General features: G+C 30.4%; 1 protein-coding gene across 1 annotated transcript; it reads right to left on the bottom strand.

Annotated features, from left to right (window-relative positions):
* Positions 1-64: 64 nt before the first annotated feature.
* LOC148203059 (uncharacterized) lies at positions 65-4,765 on the bottom strand. Its single transcript, XM_088109722.1, has 18 exons — positions 4,650-4,765; positions 2,923-3,061; positions 2,750-2,821; positions 2,596-2,667; positions 2,424-2,495; positions 2,267-2,338; positions 1,986-2,057; positions 1,772-1,843; positions 1,581-1,652; positions 1,425-1,493; positions 1,193-1,264; positions 1,016-1,087; positions 870-941; positions 721-792; positions 564-635; positions 382-453; positions 212-283; positions 65-140 (listed from the first exon to the last, which is right to left on the bottom strand). The coding sequence occupies exons 1-18, from the start codon at positions 4,702-4,704 to the stop codon at positions 65-67; spliced, it is 1,347 nt and encodes a 448-aa protein (XP_087965848.1). The 5' UTR covers positions 4,705-4,765.
* Positions 4,766-20,880: the final 16,115 nt, after the last annotated feature.

Here is a 20,880-nt window from a genome sequence, read left to right as displayed (position 1 = left end):
GCTACATTAACAAGAGAAACTCAAAGTATAAGGTAGATCAAATTGTTTAGAAGCAGCATTTGTCTTACAAAGTTAGAAGATGCTCAAGATAACCAACAGACCCTGGAACATGCCCTGAAAAATTATTGCTAGATAGATCTCTAAAAAAAAAAAAAAAGAATCAGCATATATAGCAATTTTGTTAGGTTAGATATAGTTTCATGGAACTTACAACGTATCGAGATTTATTATGTGGCCTAATTCAACAGGTATACTCCCTTTGAAATTGTTTGCAGAAAGGTTTCTGGCAATCCAACAAAACTTTCTCATCATATTAATAAATTGAGAAGTAATCCACTAAAAAAGATGAAAGAAGTCTAAACACAGTAAGATGAAACATACAAGTAAGTCAAGCTCTGCAGGCTGCTAAAGCTCAAAGGAATTGAACCACTTAAATGATTTCCATGCACATTACTGCAAAAGTAAACAAATGATTAGACAATATTCCAAGCTAAGGTAATGAAAAAATAAAGAATCTTCAAAAGCATTCCACAAAATTTGAAACTAGAGCTTAGAATTCTTACAACTTATTCAAGGCCGTACAGGAGCTAATGTTAAGTGGAATAGATCCTTCAAGATGATTATTGGCAAGATTCCTGGATGACATTAACTGATAAACATTAACTCACCACACCAAATTGAGAAATGCAATGACAATAAGACAGAAAGATCTAAACTCACAATTCAAACAAGTGTTCGAGCTTCCCAAGTTCATCCGGAATTTGGCCAACTAGTTTATTGTCATTCAATTGCCTGTAAAAACAAATCTTCTTTTAACTTCATGAAAAAAGCAGGACATAATGAAGACAATAAATTGGAGATCAACTCACAGGTAGCTTAGTCTTGACATATTGCCAAGTTCTGGAGGTATTGATCCAGTGATCATGTTTCCATGAAGGTACCTAAATTATAGAAGAAAAAACTGAGACAAATAATTACTAATAGAAGTTATTACTCTGTGTGTGATTATACTTACAGCTTGCCAGTAAAAGACAGATTGCCTAGTATGGGAGGGATAGGTCCTATCAGCTCATTCTCACTCAAATCCCTGCCGCAATGTGATAATACAGATTATACACGATTCATCAGTGAACCAAAATTATTTTCAGAAATGTAAAATCAAACAACATATGTTCAGTATTAATATACTTACAAAATAGCAAGGGCTTGCATTAAACCAATGACTTCCGGAATCTTACCAGTTAGTCTATTTCCTTGAAGTGACCTGGGAAGACAAGTCCCAACGATTCATGCATTATATACAATTCAAGGATACATGATGACACAAACAAATCCACAAGCAGGTGATAGAAGATATTGAGAACATAATCTGATATCCCAACAAAACAATAGTAACAAGTTCACTGCTTGAAGGAAATACTTACAAAGTAGCTACTTGAAGAAATCCGATATTATAGGGAATCTCCCCAGAAATCTGGTTATATGACAGATCCCTGAAATTCATTCAAAGAGGTTAAGTCACAATTTGGACAAAAACCAACTATAATGCAGCAACTAAAAGCTCCATAGAAGTAACATACAGGATTTCAAAATTTGTGCAGTTTCCAATGCTGTCAGGTATCGTGCCAGTCAAATTATTGCCTCTCACATCACTGAGAAGTCAGGTAAAACAGAACAAAAATAACAAAGTTAATAAACCAAAGATTAAAAGGATGTTTAGAAGGCAAGAAAAGAAAAAGAGAAACCTCATTGAAAGTGTTCGAATACTCACAAATACCACAAACCAGTTAATTGACAGATATCAGGCGACAGAGTTCCACTCAACATGTTCCCTCGCAACCCACTATCTCATGGTTTTATATATGAACAGTACAAAACCATGTAAGCTTTCGACCATTATTTATAAAATACAGTTGCGTAGTATAAGAAGTAACAAGAAACATGTAATAGCTGAAAATATAAAGAAAGACTAAAGAAGAACTCACAGGTACTGCAGGACTTCATTCCAGTAGAGTAGCCTTGGAATCTCACCAGTGAGTCTATTTCGTGCAAGATCGCTGAAAACATAACCATACAATTGTTAGAACATTGTGAAAAGCTCCAGTCATGCAGTTATAGCATCGTAACATAGCGAATTGTTAACTATCACAAGACTCACATTGGATCATACATTTAATTTCTATAGCGAATTGTTAACTATCACAAGACTCACATTGGATCATACATTTGATTTCTATACGGCAAAGATGACAAAGTGGGAACTTACAGAGTCTTCAAGTTAGGAATTTGGGTTAAAGTTGAAGGGATAGGACCAGTCAACTGATTACTCTTTAAATTCCTGCATTCACGAGCTCAACTCAGGACTTGTAGTAGAATGAAAGCCAATGCAAAACATTGAATACAAATTCTAATTTCAATCTTACAGAAACACAAGCTGCTTCAGTTTTGATATGGAGAAAGGTATATCACCATATAGCAGATTATCAGACAAATCCCTTCCAATTAAAATGAAGGAAAGAAATGTGATCAGCATTTGCATCATGGAAATTTCGACAATGTGAAAAAACAGAAACAAGACCATAACATGGTTCATACAGATGAATAAGTGCAGCACAGTTCCCAATTTCATCCGGAATTTGACCAGTGAGTTTATTCCCCTGCAGGTCTCTGTCAATGCCAGAAGTGCATGATTAAGTTAAATGTAAAAAAAAAGGGTGTCATCAAATCAATCAAAATATATGATATTTACATGGATTGCAAGTTTCCTAAGTCACCAATGGCCGGTGATATCTCCCCACCAAGGTTCAAGCTTGACAAGTTTCTTTAGAAACAAGAAGAAGCATTGTAAGTTGTTTAATCTTAGAAAATGTAGCTAATCAGAGAGATTAATGCAACTGAAAAGTTCAGAGATAGAAGACTAACAGAGAGAGAACAGTAAGGCTGACATTGTCACACAAGACTCCACTCCAGGAGCAGAAGTCGTCACTATGCAAATCATCCCAATCATGCAGAACATCTGCTACATTGCTGAATGAAGCCTTAATCTTCATCAATGCTTGTCCTACATACATTTTCACGTGCATGAAAATTCAAGCACAACATAACCTTATGGATGTAAAATGAATCAGTTATATTACTTGAACACTAAAATAATTGAAACATTATATGACTCTATATGCAACTATCTTCATCTCTCTTGCTTTCTGTCTTCTTCATGTACATGTATCTCAAAAATACACAACAAAATCAAAACGGACACCTTTTTGTTTCCCCACATTGATCTTCAAAAGACATTTTCCACAATCAATATAAAGTAACTTACAATCCATTCTTAAGTAATTTCCAACATAATATTATGTCAAATCTTCCCATGTATAGATTGTAATTAGAACATAGCTTAGAAACATTAATTGGCTATGAAAAAACATTAATTAAAAACAGGAACAAATAAAAAAAGTAGGTTCAAAACCTGCTTAATATTCTTCGCCATATACGGGCCCACTTGGAAATTTAAACTAATGAAAATAAGACAAATAAAGATACAGACACTACAGTAAAAATGTTAAAGAATTCAAGTAGTTTACCCGTATCTCAGCAAATGAAAAAAAAGAGTGAAAGAGATAAAAGGGACTGGTAAATTAAATGATTATCATTTACAGATTCAGGTTTGGGTAACTAATTATGAGGACTCGAATTTTTTTAGTTTAAGTTACAGTTAAAGCTACATAACAAGATAACAAGGGCAGAAATTAGTATTTAATATATGCCAACATAAAAGTACAGCACTTAACCAAAAATACAACAATGAAAAATTAAATGCATAATTGAACACTTGATCATTTGTTTAGTTGTTACTTTATTGAATATTAACTTTTTATATTTTTCACCTCAAACTAATAGAATTAAAAAAAAAAAACTTGCCTTTTGCTCAAAAGGCATGAAAAAAAAATGCATTTGTTACATTCAATTCAAAGAACACTCGGCGGTTAATAGTTAACTCAAAAAGCACTGAGTTTAGTTCTGAAAAGAAACAAAATCAATAAATCAAAGCAAAATATACGCCTCAAAGCTTTCAACCTTAAACAAAGTTATGCTAAGTCGCCAAAAAAATCACCAGACACCTATGAAACAGAAGCCATAAGTAAAGCACAGTAAACATGAACAGTGGGGAAAAAACACCAAATTTCTCATTAAGCACCAAATCACAAAAAAATAAAAATAAACACTACTGAAAAAAGAACTGTTCTTTACAATTTAAAACTGTTGCTCCTTTGTCTATTTTCTGCAAAAAAACAAAGAAATATTTAAAACAAGGTTTAGTTATCATTTTGTCTTATACTTGTACAATATCCACATTAAAACAACAAATGAAATTATAAAAAACCATCAATAAAAATAAAATTTGAATCAAACACCACCGAAAACAAGTGAACTCACTCAATCACTCACTCACTAGTCACTCTGCAATCACTCCATTCCTCAAGGAAACACCAAGAAACCGACCAAGCTTACAGTTTTTAATCGTCCAACATAAACCAAACATGATCCTCGTACACACCCACATGCACGGACGCAAGAGAAAGTCTTGTTTTCTCTCTGGGCCATGCAAAGGAAACAAATGAACGAAAAGAGTGAGAGTGCACACAAACCTTCACCACTGAGAGGAGATGCAAAGGGAGAGATAAGAAGCAGCAGGAGCTCCATTGCGAGGAGAAGCAACAGAAAGTGGTTTCTGAGCTCGCGAAGAAAAGACAAGACACCTTTCATTGGAAAAGAAGTGAGAGAAGGGAAAAAGAGACGAAGATGGAAGAGAGTGAAAGTGAATAACTAACTATGATGAAGAATGGGATAAGGGCATGTTTGGGTTTTGAGAGAAGAAGTCACAGAAAAGGGAGAGTGGTAGAGTAGAGTGCAGACGTTTGGCGTGAAGTGAAGGGAAAAACATAAATGGGTTTTATGAAGAGAGAGAATGAAGAAACATAAATGGTAGCCGTCATTCTAGTCTATCGGACTCTACACACAAAACAATACCATTGCCATTGCCATTGCCAATGCCAATGTAGTACTTCTGCTAAATCATACCATAACACTGTTTCACGCGCTTCTCTTCCACCTTCTCAAACTTCCTCTGTTGGATTCTATTTCCATTTTTTTTTCACCATTTTCAAAGAATAAATCACCACTTTTGGTTTTTCAAAGAATCTACCAACCAGTGACCATTAAAAAACTAACCTTTGTCTTAAATTTTACAGATAGGTTATAAGTAAAATATGCTGTTTAAAAACTATTTTCTTTTATATAAAAAGTCATATAAAAAAACTAATTTTTTTTATATATTTCAAAAGCCATATTCAATTCAATTACAAGAATATAAAACTCTACACTGAGCTCTATGCTCTTAAAAAGATTATTTTTTTTTTAATTTTTCTAAACATATTTTTAGTACTTCTTTATCCTCATTAAATATGAGTTTTAATTTTTGTTCAATGTATTAAAATTAACAAAATTTACCATTCACTTATTATACTATGTATTTTCATATTCCGTGAGCATTTACAGAATTTATATATAAATTTATGAGAAACTTTATTTAACAATTTTTATGAAAAAAATAGAAAAAATCACTAATAATGTGGGTATGTAAACAAAAGTAATGAGTTGGGGTTTATGAATTTAACTATATGTTAAACTTTGTTAGAGAAAAATATATGAAAATTTAAATCAGTGTCAAATAATTATATTTTATACCTCATAAAGAAGAGGACGAGATATTAATTGATAAATGAATCTAAGTCATTATGTATTATTAGTGAAGATGAAAGTACTAACTCAAATCAGAATTTTGAATGTTACTGTACAAAAGTTCTATAAATAATTAAATAAAATGATGTTATGAATGATAGTAGCAAAATAGGAAAAAACAAAACCAAAATGATTTGGTTATAATTAACAGTAAAAGGTTTAACTATACTTCAATGATGGGATTTGGATAAAGGTTTTGGTCTTTTTCTCTTCAACATTTTTTGTTTTCTTTTATCAATAAGAGAAAAATTAGTAATTTTTTAACACAATTTAAACATATTATATTGTAGGTATAATAACTGCATTATGAGTCATAAAGATGTTTAATAATTAAAAGTTTGATTACATTATAAAAGACAGAGAAAGTTGGTGGCGCGTGCCACAGTTCTGACACAAGTATAGAGAGGGTGATAGAGATAAGAATTTATAACTATAGAAGAAACATTTATTAATATCTTTACAAGTTTGGATTAACTAAAACAGTTAATGTTTAATAACTGTTTGTTACTACAATCATTTTTTTTAAATTTTATCTCAATATTTTTAATTTTTTTAATTTAGATAGTGTTACTACATTGATTGACATTGGAAAAATATACTTTTTTTTTAAGTATGAATAAGGTCGAATTTTAATGTACAGAGATAATACAAATACCATCTTCTAAATAATTGTTTTAAGGTTAAACTAAACGTAAAATTATTTTTTATACAAAACTAAAATTATTTAAAATATATAGTCTAATTTATTCGAACTATCTATGTGACAAAATTTGGTTGAATTACTCATAAATATTTAATCTCATAGTTTAGATTTACTTTTAGAAATCAATTTATTTAATATTACAAATAGTATGAGATTAAAAATAGACATTGTATTAAAAAAATATTAAACCAACCATTAAAATCAGTTTATACATTAATATAATTTAAAATAAATTTGGACATACAAGTGTTGAGTTGGATGAACAAATAGTGTTAAATAATAAAAATTTTCAGATTTAGATAGTATTGATTGCAATTTGACCTAACTCAAAAATAAACATTTAATATTAATAAATTTATATATATTTATATATATATTAATTTGAAAAGAATGTTTGAAAAATAGGCAACAAGAGGTTGAGCTAATGCAGCTTTAAGAAGTTGAACAATAAATAGGGATTGCATCGTATAAAGCTGAGAGCTATTATGTGCAGTCCTTTTCAGTCTTCAATTATAAACTCTATGATCCAGAATTAGCACTTTTTTTGTTTTCTTTTTTGTACTTCTTTCTTCATTTCTTTCTCTTTCTTCCCCTTCTTCTCTTTTTGTTTTCTTCTATCTCCTCAATTTAACAACCAGAGGGTAACTCTATTAGTCATCAGATCAAAATCAATCCAAATAAAAAGAATTAAACAAGTATATAAAATATAAAACTTATAAAATTAAGGTTTAATAGCCAATTTAGTCCCCACTTTGGTTGAAAAATCTCAATTTAGTCCCTCGTTATAAAAGTGTTTTACATTAGTCCTAACTTTTAAAATAGTGGGTCAGATTGGTCCCTTTCGTTAAATATAAGTTAACGAAATTAATGGATGATGATGTGACACAGCTTAAAGCTGATGTGTTAGATTGGTCCCTCGTTAGCTTTAAGTTGTGTCACATCATCATCCATTAATTTTGTTAACTTATATTTAACAGAAAGGACCAATCTGACCCACTATTTTAAAAGTTAGGACTAATTCAAAACACTTTTATAACGAGGGACTAAATTGAGATTTTTCAACCAAAGTGAGGACTAAATTGGCTATTAAACCTAAAATTAAACTATTTTATTTGAGTGCTAGAAGGTCTTTTACACCAAAAATCTATATTTTCAAATGGTTTATGTCTATATTATTCTGTTCAAGCCTGAATTTATCTTTCGTATTAAATAGAATAAAAAAGTTAACGCAACATAAAAGAATTTATTTTAAAATTCATTGTTTTAGGATTTTTTAATTAAAAAGTTAACCGCATTTTTTATGAGGTGTAATTTTTCTTTTATCTTTTCTTTAAAGAAAATACATTAATGATATCTTATATTTATAAATGATAAAAAACATTATATTAAAAAAATTATAATTTAATTAATTTAATATTTTATATTGAAAGTAACCTTAATTTATGGGATGAATTCATCTTATACATTCAATTTCTTTCTCAAAAAATAAGAAACAAAAGTCCATCTATTTCACTATAAAATTTTTTAACGATATCTATGTTACAAAAACCACATTAAACTATTCATACTAGACTTATTTCTTTTAAGAAAAATGAGTTTAGATTTTATTAGAAGATGGCTTGCACACTTAATTCAATTCTATAAAATTGATTTTATAACGTGAAGTTTACATTTATATACGTATATATTTTTTAAATTAACTTTATTTTTAATTAGGTTTCATAGCATCTTTTGTCCCTAGTTTTACTCGATTATGTCAATTTGGTCCGTGGTTTTAAAAAAGTGTCAACTTGGTCCTCACTTATTAAATTTTGCATCAAAATTGTCCCTTCCGTTAAATAGAAACAAACAGCGTTAAAGATGGATGATCTGGGAGAAGACGTGACATTTTTAAATTGTATGCGTGGACGTGTTTAGTATTTCCTTTAATTATAATTAATTTGGATTAATCCTTTTCTTTTAATTAATTTTAATTATAATTAATGTGACAGTTAGCAACGACATCTCACTTCTCCTTCTACGATCAAATCTTCTTCTTCTAAAAAGAGTGTTGCAGGCAATGACGTCCTACTCCTCCACCGAATATCTGTCCCACTTGCTTCCTCTCTCACTTCCCCTTCTGTCCCGCTCCGCCTCCCACACCCTATCACCACCCCCACCCCCCAAACTCCTCTTTCTTACGCCCCCGCCAACCCAACTTTCCAAATGGATGCGTTGCGATTTGTCCATGGCTGTTCTGGTTTGGTTCTCTTGCTTTGCAGGTCTGAGGAGGCATGATGTTGATGCGCGATGAGGATTCTCGCGGTGGGGATGGTTTCTACGTGATTAGGGTTCTACAATTTGGGGCTCTTTTCGATTGGGGTTTTGGACGACGCTGTGGTTGCTTCAGTTCCGCTTCTAAAACGAACTGGATCGAGGTGTAGAGGGTTTTAGCATGGAGCTTCAGCGATCTAGGGCAAGCGATTCAGCCTGAATGCCGGGAAGCAAAGCAGAGAGCAGGAACGATTTCCTTGGATGCGAAAAGCACAACAGAGCAATGTGGGCGAGAATTTTGAGGCGCGCAATAAGTCCATGTTTCTCGTCAACTGGTTTAGGTTCGGAGTAGCGGGAAGAGCTTCGACGACGCTTGGAGGGAGGACAATGAGGGGAGACAAGGTTTTGTTCGAGTTGGACCCTGTAAGGTTCTGGAAAGATTGGACGGAGGCGGAGATGGAGTTAGAGAGGGTGGAAGGGAGAGAGGTACACAGAGGAGAGGAGGGTTTAATGGAATGGATTAAGGTTTTGAATTAGGATTTTGAAGATTTGAGGTTTTGTTTGGTGGATAAGGAAATGAATTATTCCACTGAGGATTGCAGAGAAGAACGAAGTCTCTTCTCCATCACACTTTCTCCACTCTGTTGAGGAAATGCCCCAATTTCCCACAAATCAAAATACTCTGAATCAATTTTTTCCCAATTAAAAAAATCATATCTTTAATATCCACCTCAATGTGTAATGACACGTTATCATTAAATACTGCCAGATCATTCATCCTTAACGCCGTTTGTTTCTATTTAACGAAAAGGACAATTTTGATGCAAAATTTAATAAGTGAGGACCAAGTTGATACTTTTTTAAAACCAGGAACCAAATTGACATAATCAAGCAAAACTGGGGACAAAAGAGGCTATTAAGCCTTTTAATTAATATATAACTTTTAAAACTTTATACTATATATTAGCTTATATATTAGCTGATGTGAGATATTCAACATTTTCACTCATGTTGAGATATATACATATTGTATCGTACGACCCTCGTTCTTGGCCGTACGGTCCCCACACTTGGCCGTCCTCTCGTACTGTCCTCCCAGGTCGTCCATTGTCCTCTCATGGTCGTCCACTTAGGTCGTGTCAACTGATAATGACTCATTAAGCCCCTAATAAAGATTAAGGCGTGATTGGGCCGACAAAAGGTAAAAGCTCATTACAACTAGTATAAATAAGAGTCACAGGTATGATTTCGGGACCACGCTGCTCATTATGCACACATGCATTATATGTGGTGCCTTTGATAGGTGCTCGTCCGTCCGACTTGGAAAAGGAGAAGGGAGAGCAAGCAACGTCTGTCCGGTCTTCAACGCCCATCCAATCTTCAGTACCATCAAAAATGTTTTAGCGGGGACCTCCTACCGGAACACATATTATATAACAAATATAAATCTTGATACTCTAAGTCATAATTCTAATACTATATTTCACAAAATCAACAACATATAAGATAAAGTTTACATTTGGGTATACTTTAAATTGGTCTCTCATGTATACTTTAAATTGATGTGACATATAAACTTTAAATTAATTTTATTTTTAATTTTGAAATTTTATAAATCAAAAACATGTTTTCATAAAAGAATTGCTTAAAAAAAATTGGAACTCACTTTTCTCCATGGGTGAATCCGAAAAAAGGTTATTATTTGAAATTATAATATTTGGAGTTAAAAATTCGTTTTGAATTTTCTATTTTGACATGGTTTACAGGGAACTAGAAAGTGTGATTTCATTGAAGTAGCAAGTTTTTCCAACGTTTTATAGGGAAATTATTATGGCAGATTAGATCACGTGAATATGTTACCAGAGACACGAGGTTAATCATTAATAAAGACGACAGCTGCAATAATTATTTTTCTTTTCTCTTTCTTCAAATGTGTTTGATAAAGGAAATTAAGTAAAAAATATAAATAATTTAGTGAATAAAAATTATCTAATTTAGTGAGAAAAAAAAGTACATATTTATATAAAGTATCTCCTAGTTCAAAACAAATAAATAGTTCAAAACAAATAAATGGTTCATAAACAACCCTTTTTTTTTCATTATTTCCATTTTCGGTGTAATATACAATTATTTTGGTTTGTTCCTTAAAAAGTTTACTAAACATGACAATGGAACGACGAGTTTTAACTTGCAGTGTTCATGTCTATGTAAAGTAAGGCAAATTTAAACTTCAAAGAGACGAATATAAAATTTATATCTCCCATTTATAATGAAATTTATAGGGTTTGAAGAAATTCGTCTATATTTTTTACATGAATTAAATATCAATTTATTAATTGTGTTTTAATCCGATAATATATGAAAATTAATAAATAATAACTAAACTACAAATTAACTAAAAATACTCTTTATTAAGTGTACATTTCAAATTTTGTTAATTATGTGTGTCAGGAAGGAAGTACTTATTCATATATACGAAACACTGTGTAAATAGTTTGTATATATTATTTATACAATTTTAACATATTTTAATTTAAATAATAATTTAAAATATTATATAAATCATAAAAAATTTAATATTATTAAATCAAAACGATTATATCTCTTTATTTTTAGAGATTGGAAACTAAAATATATTAAAATTTGAAACAAAAACAAATTTTAATTTTAGTTTTAAATTTGAATATTAAAAAAAACATATATATATATATATATATATATATATATATATATCAATTCAATTAACAATTTAATTATTAATAGGTTTGGCTGACAATGCTTTTGGTTGTATTATATGTGAAGAGAAGTACACACCTTATTTATTACCAATATATTAAAATATTAATTGGTTATTTGTGTGGTACATGCATTCATTATACCGTACTAGACCTATTTTCGTTATAACCCTACGATAGATTTAATTTATGTGACCAAGTTCTTAGAAAATTTAGAACATCACATTTAGCTTAATGAACTTGTGATTATTATCTAAAACCACGATAACTTAGTAGGTATTCTCACGAGAGTGAAGAAAAGTCAACACAATCAACATATATCATTTAATATTATTATATATTTTTGATGTATTTTTTTTTGTCTATGTGTAAATATAATAATTTTAGAGATGACAATGCATATTAACTTATTCAGATTTGATTATCGCGTATTTGACCTACAAAAGGAGTAGATTGGATTGAGTTGTCCCACATAAAAATTACAAGTTAGTTTTCTTGATATATCTACTCTTTTGAGCTAGTTTTCATTCTAATTCGTCCATTTTATGTTGTTGACCCTTGTTTTATTATGTGAACAGTCCATAGTAGTCCAATGCAATGAAGGGGAAAGGTTATATCATATATTTTATCAACTATGTGCTGGAGCACCCTCATCTCTTAGGGGTAAGTGAATTACTTTTGCTTTTGTATCTACTAATATATTTGTTACGTAGATGGGTTATTGTTACAATTCTTATTTGAGGGTTGCCTTGAAGAACGTGGAATTTCTCTTTAAATAGCGGCTTTGATGTTTTATTTATATATCAGAAAAGCTAAATGCACTAAGTGCGGAAGAATATAAATATCTGAGGCAGAACAATTGTTTCTGTTTTAATGATTGCTGACTTGTAATCTTTTTTGCTGTCTTTGCTAAAAATGAATTCTTTAGGTGTTCTTCTTAAGCTTTGATTTTGATCTATGATTGAGTCACTGCCGATTAGCATTTTATTCGGTGAAATCAATTTGTTAAGAGTCTTTTACTTTGGAAATTAAAATCTGGTTTGTCAAGTCTTGTATATTGCTTTTGTTGTCTATTAACATTCAATCATTTGCCTAGTTCATATCCTAGAAACTGATTTATATGTGACGCTTACTATTTCATTAAATTAGTGAACAATATTGAAATAATTTCAACTTGATCATTGAACAATTCTTATATGCGAATTGTTTTTGGTCCATTTTATTGCTTTTTAATATGCTCTAGAACCATTTTGAGGTCTCATTTGAATGCTAGCTTCCTTCATTACCTTTGTTATCGATTGTTTTTCTTAGCTGTCTTGTTTTGTCAATTACACGTGAAGTTTTAGTTTAGGGTTTAGGATTTAAGGTTTAGAATTTATGGTTTAGGGTTTAGGAGTTTACAGTTTAGGGGTTTACGTCAGATGTCTATATAAACGTCAGACTTGACAGGTTGGACGTCTATATAGACGTCTGACTTTGCCCCAGCCGACGTCTAATCCCCTGGAACGAATGTTGCCACTGTAATCCATTAGACGTGTACATGTGTACTGACAGACGTCAATAGACGTCGGACAATGCCATAACAGACGTCTACTGGGTGCTTTTAAAAAAAAATTAATAAAATCACACCTGAAAAACATAAAATTGTCCCATAACAACAAAATATAATATATTTTATGCGTTTCAAGTTAACAAAGTTCTAAATAATCTAAAAAACAATCCAAAACCTAAACTATCAAATTTTAAACTTAAACTAAATGAAATTAATGTTCAACAACAAATGGAAGTCTTCCTAGGTCCATCTTTGGAGAAGATAAGCTGCCCACTCTTGTCTTATCTTTTAATTGTGTCCTCTGGTATAGGAGATGTATTCTTGAAGTGTTGCAAAATGAAGAAAAATTCATTACGTTTGCATATGTTCAAAGATGAATTTGATTTGTAATGTATTGAAGGTAAGCATCATTACGTCAATTCAGTCATCTGTAATGGCAGCTCAAATGATGGTCTTAATCCAAGACATGACATAGTAGCCACATTCCCATGAATCTAGCTGCTTATTACACTAAAACGACAAACTAAATAGTTAAACATTTAGATCATTCAATAACATAGAAAATGAATTAGAACTAAAAATGACTTAGAACCTTTGGATAGAGGATTTGAACTAGCTGACCTCGGGGTTTACCCATAACTCTATTTACATTGAAAACACAATGTAATATTAATATAACTATATTTATCATAAAAATTGAAGGTGAACATGAATTTGAAACATAAAAAGAGAAACACTTACCCTGGAAGCATGTTTTTCAAGTTAGTTTTCATCTTCCTGTGCAGCAAACAAAAACCATATAATTTTGTATTGTCTGGGAATGATGACCATCAGCTACCAGTGAGACCTATCATGAATCATAAATAGTTAGTAAACTAATTAAGTAAACTTTAATGAAATTTTACATAGAACAACTCATACCCATCAATGTATGGCACAAGGTATACGTCTCTATTTAACTCAACCATCCATGTTTGCAAATAAATTTGTTTGCTCTCAATTGTGTTACCAGAAGGTTGAATGGTCTGAGATTCAACAAATCCGTACATGGAAGATCGACCTTAGTCCACAATGACTGTGTCCATGTACCTAAAACAACAAAGTTAAGTTTACGTAGCATATTTGTCTTGCTTGACTAGCCATAATAAATGGTTCATCACTGTAATTCATCTTGTTAAGGTCCACCAATGTGAAACCAATGTCATTTGTCATGACACCGAAATTTATATCAACCCATTTACACTTGAAAACTGGGACTCTAAAACTAACATAATCAACTTCCCATATTTCTTGTATTATTCCAAAATAACTCATGGATGCTGTAATTGGATTTTTGTCTTTAGAACTAGCAAAGTGCACAATCTCAACTTGTAGTGTAACCCCACTATTTTGAACTCTACTTTTTTCATCTTCTAGCTTTGTTTGAAAAGAAATATTGTGTATATAGTACCCACCATATATAATCACATATGTGTTCGGCCCACGAGATAACCTCAATAGACTTTCAGAAACATTTGGAGTCGCATAAATCTTTTTCTTAAATCATTGTAAGAAGGTTTTGATATGTTCATTAAGAGTCCATTTTTCACTCATTCTTGGGTGTGCTGACTTTATTTCATTAACATGTTCAGAAATGTAAGGAATCACATCAACAGTGTTGTTTAAGATGTACAAATGAGCTTAATCAACTTCTTTTCTATTGACACTTTCAATTTTCACACCTCAAACACCTTTACCTTCACATTTTCCTTCATGCCTGCTCTTAGGAAGTCCCACTGGTTCACAACTTGGCCTATAACTTGAACAAAATTCAATGGCTTCTTCTGCAATGTATCGCTCTATGATTGAAACTTCTGGTTGATACTGATTCTTGACATATCCCTTTAAGTTTTTTATGTATCTCTCAACAGGGTACATCCACCTTAAGAAAACCGGCCCACATATTCAAATTTCTCTGACTAGATGAACAATCAAATTAACCATGATATCAAAAAAAGAAGGTGGAAAATACATCTCCAATTCACACAGTAGTCTTATACCTTCATTTTCCAATTGATCTAAAACTCGAGGGTCAATAACTTTCTTGCAAATGACATTAAAGAAGAAACTCAGACGTGTCAGAATAATTCTAACAGAAGTAGGTAATATGCCTCGAATAATAACTGGTAAAAATTATTGCATCAATACATGACAATCGTGAAACTTTAAACCAACTAACTTTAAATCTTGCATAGAAAAAAGGTTACTAATATTTGAAGAATAACCTTGTGGAACCTTCACACTTCTTAAAGAGTTACAAATTTTATTTTTTTTTAGAAAAAGTGTGACAGGCTGGGGGCAGATAAGTGCGTCTTCTAATTGACTGTGGATGTAACTCAGAACGGATTCCCATGTCAGCCAAATCTTGTCGTGTTTTTATTCAGTCTTTGGTCTTCCCTTTCACGTTTAATAAAGTTCCGATGACACTGTCACAAACATTTTTTTCAACGTGTATCACATCTATACAATGTCTAACATCAAGTTTACACTAGTATGGAAGATTAAAAAATATTGATCGTTTCTTCGAAATGTTTTTTGCAAAGGTCTTTTTATGATGTTTTCTGAAGACAATTTCAATGTTTTTGACTTTGTTATACACTTCTTCACCATTGTGGGGTATGGACACAACCTCATCCTCAACACTTCCATTAAATGCCCTTTTCAATCTACAGTAAGGGTGATTAATAGGAAGAAATTTTCGATGTCTTGTATATACCGCCTTTTAACCATGCTTCAATTGAAGGTAACTAGTGTTTTCTTCACAAATGGGACATGCAAAATGACCTTTAACACTATAACCGCTCAAGTTTCCATATGCTGAGAAATCATTTATAGTGCAAAACAACATTGCACGCAAACGAAAAGTTTCTTGAACATCTGAATCGAACACTTCGACCCCTTCTTCCCACAACATTTTCCAATCATCAATTAAAGGTTTCAAGTAAACATCAATGTCATTTCCAGGTTGTCTAGGACTCGATATCATCTGGACAATATCACATATTTTCTCACAACAAAGGAGAAAGATTGTATATCATCAACATAACTGACCATGAACTGTGTTTGCTACTTAAGTTCCCATAAGGATTCATGCCATTAGTTGCAAGTGCAAGTCTTAAGTTTCTTGGATCTGCACCAAATTCTGGAAATGTTTCATCGATCTTCTTCCATTGTGGTGAATCAGCTGAGTGTCGAAGAAGATTATCACACTTTCTTCCGGCAATGTACCATTTAAGGTTCTTTGCATCTTCTTTAACAGAAAACATACGTTTCAACCTAGGTATTATAGGCAAATACCACATCACCTTAGTAGGTGCACCATCATTACCTTCATCACTAGTGTTTATGTCATTTTTCTTTTTAAACTGTGATAAACCACATGTTGGACAATACTTTAGTGAAACAAACTCTTTTGTGTACAAAACACAATCATTAGGACAAACATGTATCTTTTGATATTCGAGACCCATTGGACATAAAATTTTCTTTGCCTCGTAATTACGAATAGGTAGAGTATTATTTTTTGGAAGCATCTCCTCCAACAACTCTGTGAAACATTTGTCGATCCATCCATTCCTTGCTTTTAAACTAAACAACTTCAAAATTGCAGACAGACGTTTAAAGTTCGAGCATCTTGGGTACAACGGTTGCTCTGAATCATTTATAAGAGAATCATACAAATTAGCTCTTCCAAAATTATCTTCACCAACATCACATATCATGTCCTCTAAATGATCACTCAACCATTCTTCCACATAATCCATTCCTCGTGACGTGGTAGGCTGGTCTAGTACTTCACCATGCCAAGTCCAAACGGTATAAGTTCTCATTATGACGAACATGAATAGATGGTCACGCATATTGCCTAAGTCTTGGAGTATTTGATTAAGACAACGAACACAAGGACAAAAATATGTCATGTTCACAAACTTTGCATTTTGTTCAACATATTGCAAGAACTCCAAGACACCCTTTTCATATTCTTCACTGATGCGACGTTCATTCATCCAGCTTCAATCCATACTATGTTCGTAACATACTTCATCAGTTTTAATTTTTGAACTCTCACAAGGTTAGGCCCTACCCATTCAGAAAAAATATTTTTCATAATTTGCTAAGACACGTGCAAAGAAGTCTAACATGATAAATTTGATAAGATTTCGACAACATTTCGTATTGGTCTCCGAAATACACAAAATGAGAGTAGTCAAGGATGACCACAATCAAATATGCATCCGGAGAATAACACAAATTATCTGAACCGAAGTTTTATCAATTTTATCCATAAACTCCAACGTACATGTTATAGCAAATTATGAAAAATAATTTTCCCAAATTGTCCAATCGGACAATTCAAAATTTAATACAAATGATTAAAAGATTAATCGTTTGTTTTAAATTTCAAACGAGAATTAAGTTTCACTCAATGATTTGATACTTATAATCTAACATGCCAATCATAATAACACAACAAACTTCATCATATGTTTTAACTAACAACCCAATCACATGCATATTCAAAAGCCAATAACATGCATACACAAAATGTTTTCAACAAGAAAGTTAACCTTCTTAACAAATTAAAAACGCAGTGGAGGGAAATGGAGGAGTGCACCATTCAAGAACTGAAGAAATTGCAGCCTAAAAATGCTCAAAATCGCCGCCCAAGAACATGCGCAAAACTGCATAAAAACGCAACGAAAACACATTTTAATCAATTCAAATGGAAGAGAATCCATCAAAGAGTAACTTAATCCGAGTAAAACTAAGTTTAAACGGTGAATAAGAGAGAAAATACACCTGAAAATGTAATACCGCAGAGAGAAATTGCGATGAGGAAGATGATGAACAGTGCGTATAACTTTTCCGAGTGCACGGTTTGTGTAATAATAAGATCTTAGATGTCGGACCCCTACTTGGCCGACGTCATTTGAATACAATCCTAAATACAAATAAATTCATCACAAAAACAGTTGATTGATCGAAAGTATATAAAAAATGAAGATAGTTCTCAACTTTGCTTTCATATAAGCGATCACCCCTTCCTTTGCTTGTACAAGAAAACAATTACAAGTGACCTACTTTCTTTGTCTCATTTTCTTTCGAATAAAAAATTATCAAATATGAAAATTATGTAGTAATTCAAACTTGCAAAATATCTTACCCAAAATCAATTTCTACCCATTCAATTGTTTTTAACGTAACAAGTTTAAACTAAAACCCAACACCACATTAATGCTTCAAAGCTTAGATATCATTAATTTAACTTAAAATGATTATTCCAAACTCAATGATATCATGTCCCAATTTTTAATCTCACATCATCTTCACACTTTCAAATATTAAATATGTTTTTGTCTCTAAATTTGTATCTAAAATTGGAATTCATTTATGTTTCAAATTTCATACATTTTGATTTTCAAATTTTTAAAATAACTAATTTTAATCCAATAACATTAATTTCTTTTTATGTGTTAAACAATGTTTCAAACTAACATTTAAAATAAAATGTGTTAAATCATATAAACAGTTCATACGCCAACTTTAAACATCCTTTAACACAAAAAAAAATCATGAAGTTAGATTAAAATAATTATATCTATTTATTTTTAAAATTTGAAAACATCAAAGTTTGAGATAAACATAAATTCTAATTTTAGGTTTAAGTTTAAAGAGTAAAAACATATTTAACATCACATTCCATTCAATTCTAATAATTTAAACACAAATCAATATTCAAATGAATAAAAAGATATTTCTCCTTATTTTCAAGTTAAGGCTTGTAAAAAAAATTCTATCTTACTCGTAAATATCTTAATTCATAATAAAATAACATATTACTATAATCATGATAGATTGGTAGAAATTAATGTATTTAGCTCACATCTCACATAAATATATAAAACTTATACAGCACATATTATGAAAATAAGTAAAAAAATGTGGAGACATTAGAAAAAAATATTTGCTAAAAAAATAACATGATATTTACTAAAAATAGTGTAAACAAATCGAAAATCACCTTGACACATTGTTTAATATATCAAAAGAATTTCATGCAGTAAGACTATAATGACTATATCTATTTATTTTTAAAGTTTAAAGATCAAATTATATCTTGAAACAACAATGAATTCTAATTTTATGTTAATGTTTAGAGATTAAAAACATATATATAACTCAACTTTCAATTCAAATTCAAAAATTTAAATACAAATAAAAATATATTTCTTCTTAACTCACCTTATTAGTGTTCGTCACAAAAATATATAAATAAAAAATCCTATCTTATTCATAAATATCTTAATTCAAATTATGAAAACATATAATTATAATCATCATGAGGGTAGAAATTCAACTATTTAGCTCATATCTCACTTAAATATAAAAACTTACGCACACAAATTATAAAAAGGAAAAAATAGAGTAGAAATGTGAAAATAAATGCTCACTAAAAAAATGAATTGTTTAGATGATCCTAATATTTTCTATTTTAAAATTACAACCAAGAGAAAATATGAGAACAATTTCAATTTGTTTAGAGAAAGTAAAAAACATTAAAAGAATAAGTTTAAGGGAATGATAAATTTTAATAAATGAATCTAAATTATTAAAACTCTCTCTATATATACATATTAAACACATTTTAATTTATTTTTTAAAATCATTCATACTAAATATAAAAATTGGTCTGACATTCCTCAATTTAAAATATACTTCACAAGTGTTGCTTTCTTTCTATTTTTTTTATTTTTTTATAAATTTTGTTCCTTGTTAATATGATAAACCACATGAATATGTAAATAAAGTTAAACATGATTTTAATTTTTAAATATTGATTCCAAATTGAAATTTATTTTTTATTTTAAACTTTGATATAATTTAATTTTTAAATTGAAAAGTAAATAAACATAATCCTTATAATTCATCTGCTTTATAATTTTTTTTTCCTAAATAGTTTCATTTGATGCATTAAACATTAGTATTAAAGTTCCATTTACTTCGATACAATAAACATCTAAATAATAAATTAGTTTTATAAAACAACACGCGCATTTTTTTATGATTTAGTTTCTTATGATTTTCCATTGTCTATTTTAATTTAGTACCTAATTAATCATTATAAAATTCGAATCAAATCCTTAAAAAATTGTAACTTCTATACTTATTTATTCATTATTGCAATAAATTAATTGTGCTAAGTTCGTTTCTAAACGAATTAATTTAATTAGATGACGAATTAAAGAAAGGTCAGTTCCATGTATGAAATCTTATAGTCCTGTTGGTGGTTATGCTGTAATAAAAAAATTGATATATCAACATAATTTGATTTATTTGTTATTGATGTGTATTATTTCATATTAAAAAATGGTGTACATGGTGAAAAACAGCATGATAGAATAGTTGTTCTCTCGTGATAGGGTTTATAATTTTTTTAACAAAGAAATTATATTTTCACAGAATAATAGTATTGCAAAATTGTATAAAATAAATAATCTCATAAAAATATCCAAAGTACATATACTTTATAAACTGTAATTGTTTTTCTAAGAATTTTCACATTTTAAAAATTATATGATTTTATATTGTTGATACTATAAAAGATTATAAAAATAAAGTGATAAAATTAATACGTTTACTCTCTCTTTTATTTCTTATTATATTTATATTTATTTTTTAAACAAATGTCCTGGTGAAACAACAACAATCATTATAGCAAAAGTACAAATATTTAGTAAGTGAAAAAATCTTGTGGGATAAGTGATGTTACCTACTTTAGATGTATTTACTATCAT

Source organism: Vigna umbellata, chromosome 3, assembly GCF_029865625.1.
Source record: "Vigna umbellata cultivar VRB3 chromosome 3, Vumbellata_1.0, whole genome shotgun sequence".
Lineage (NCBI taxonomy): Eukaryota > Viridiplantae > Streptophyta > Magnoliopsida > Fabales > Fabaceae > Vigna > Vigna umbellata.
Note: the sequence above shows the minus strand (reverse complement) of the source record. Positions and strands in the feature narration are given on the sequence as shown.

What these genes read in the sequence shown, in the direction of transcription:
- LOC148203059 (XM_088109722.1), bottom strand. Translation starts at nt 4,704, where the DNA reads ATGGAGCTCCTGCTGCTTCTTATCTCTCCCTTTGCATCTCCTCTCAGT. An exon ending in TGTGCTGCACTTATTCATCT is followed by an intron (nt 2,496 to 2,595) that starts GTATGAACCATG and finishes TTTAATTGGAAG; the next exon opens with GGATTTGTCTGATAATCTGC. An exon ending in TGTACGGCCTTGAATAAGTT is followed by an intron (nt 454 to 563) that starts GTAAGAATTCTA and finishes TTACTTTTGCAG; the next exon opens with TAATGTGCATGGAAATCATT.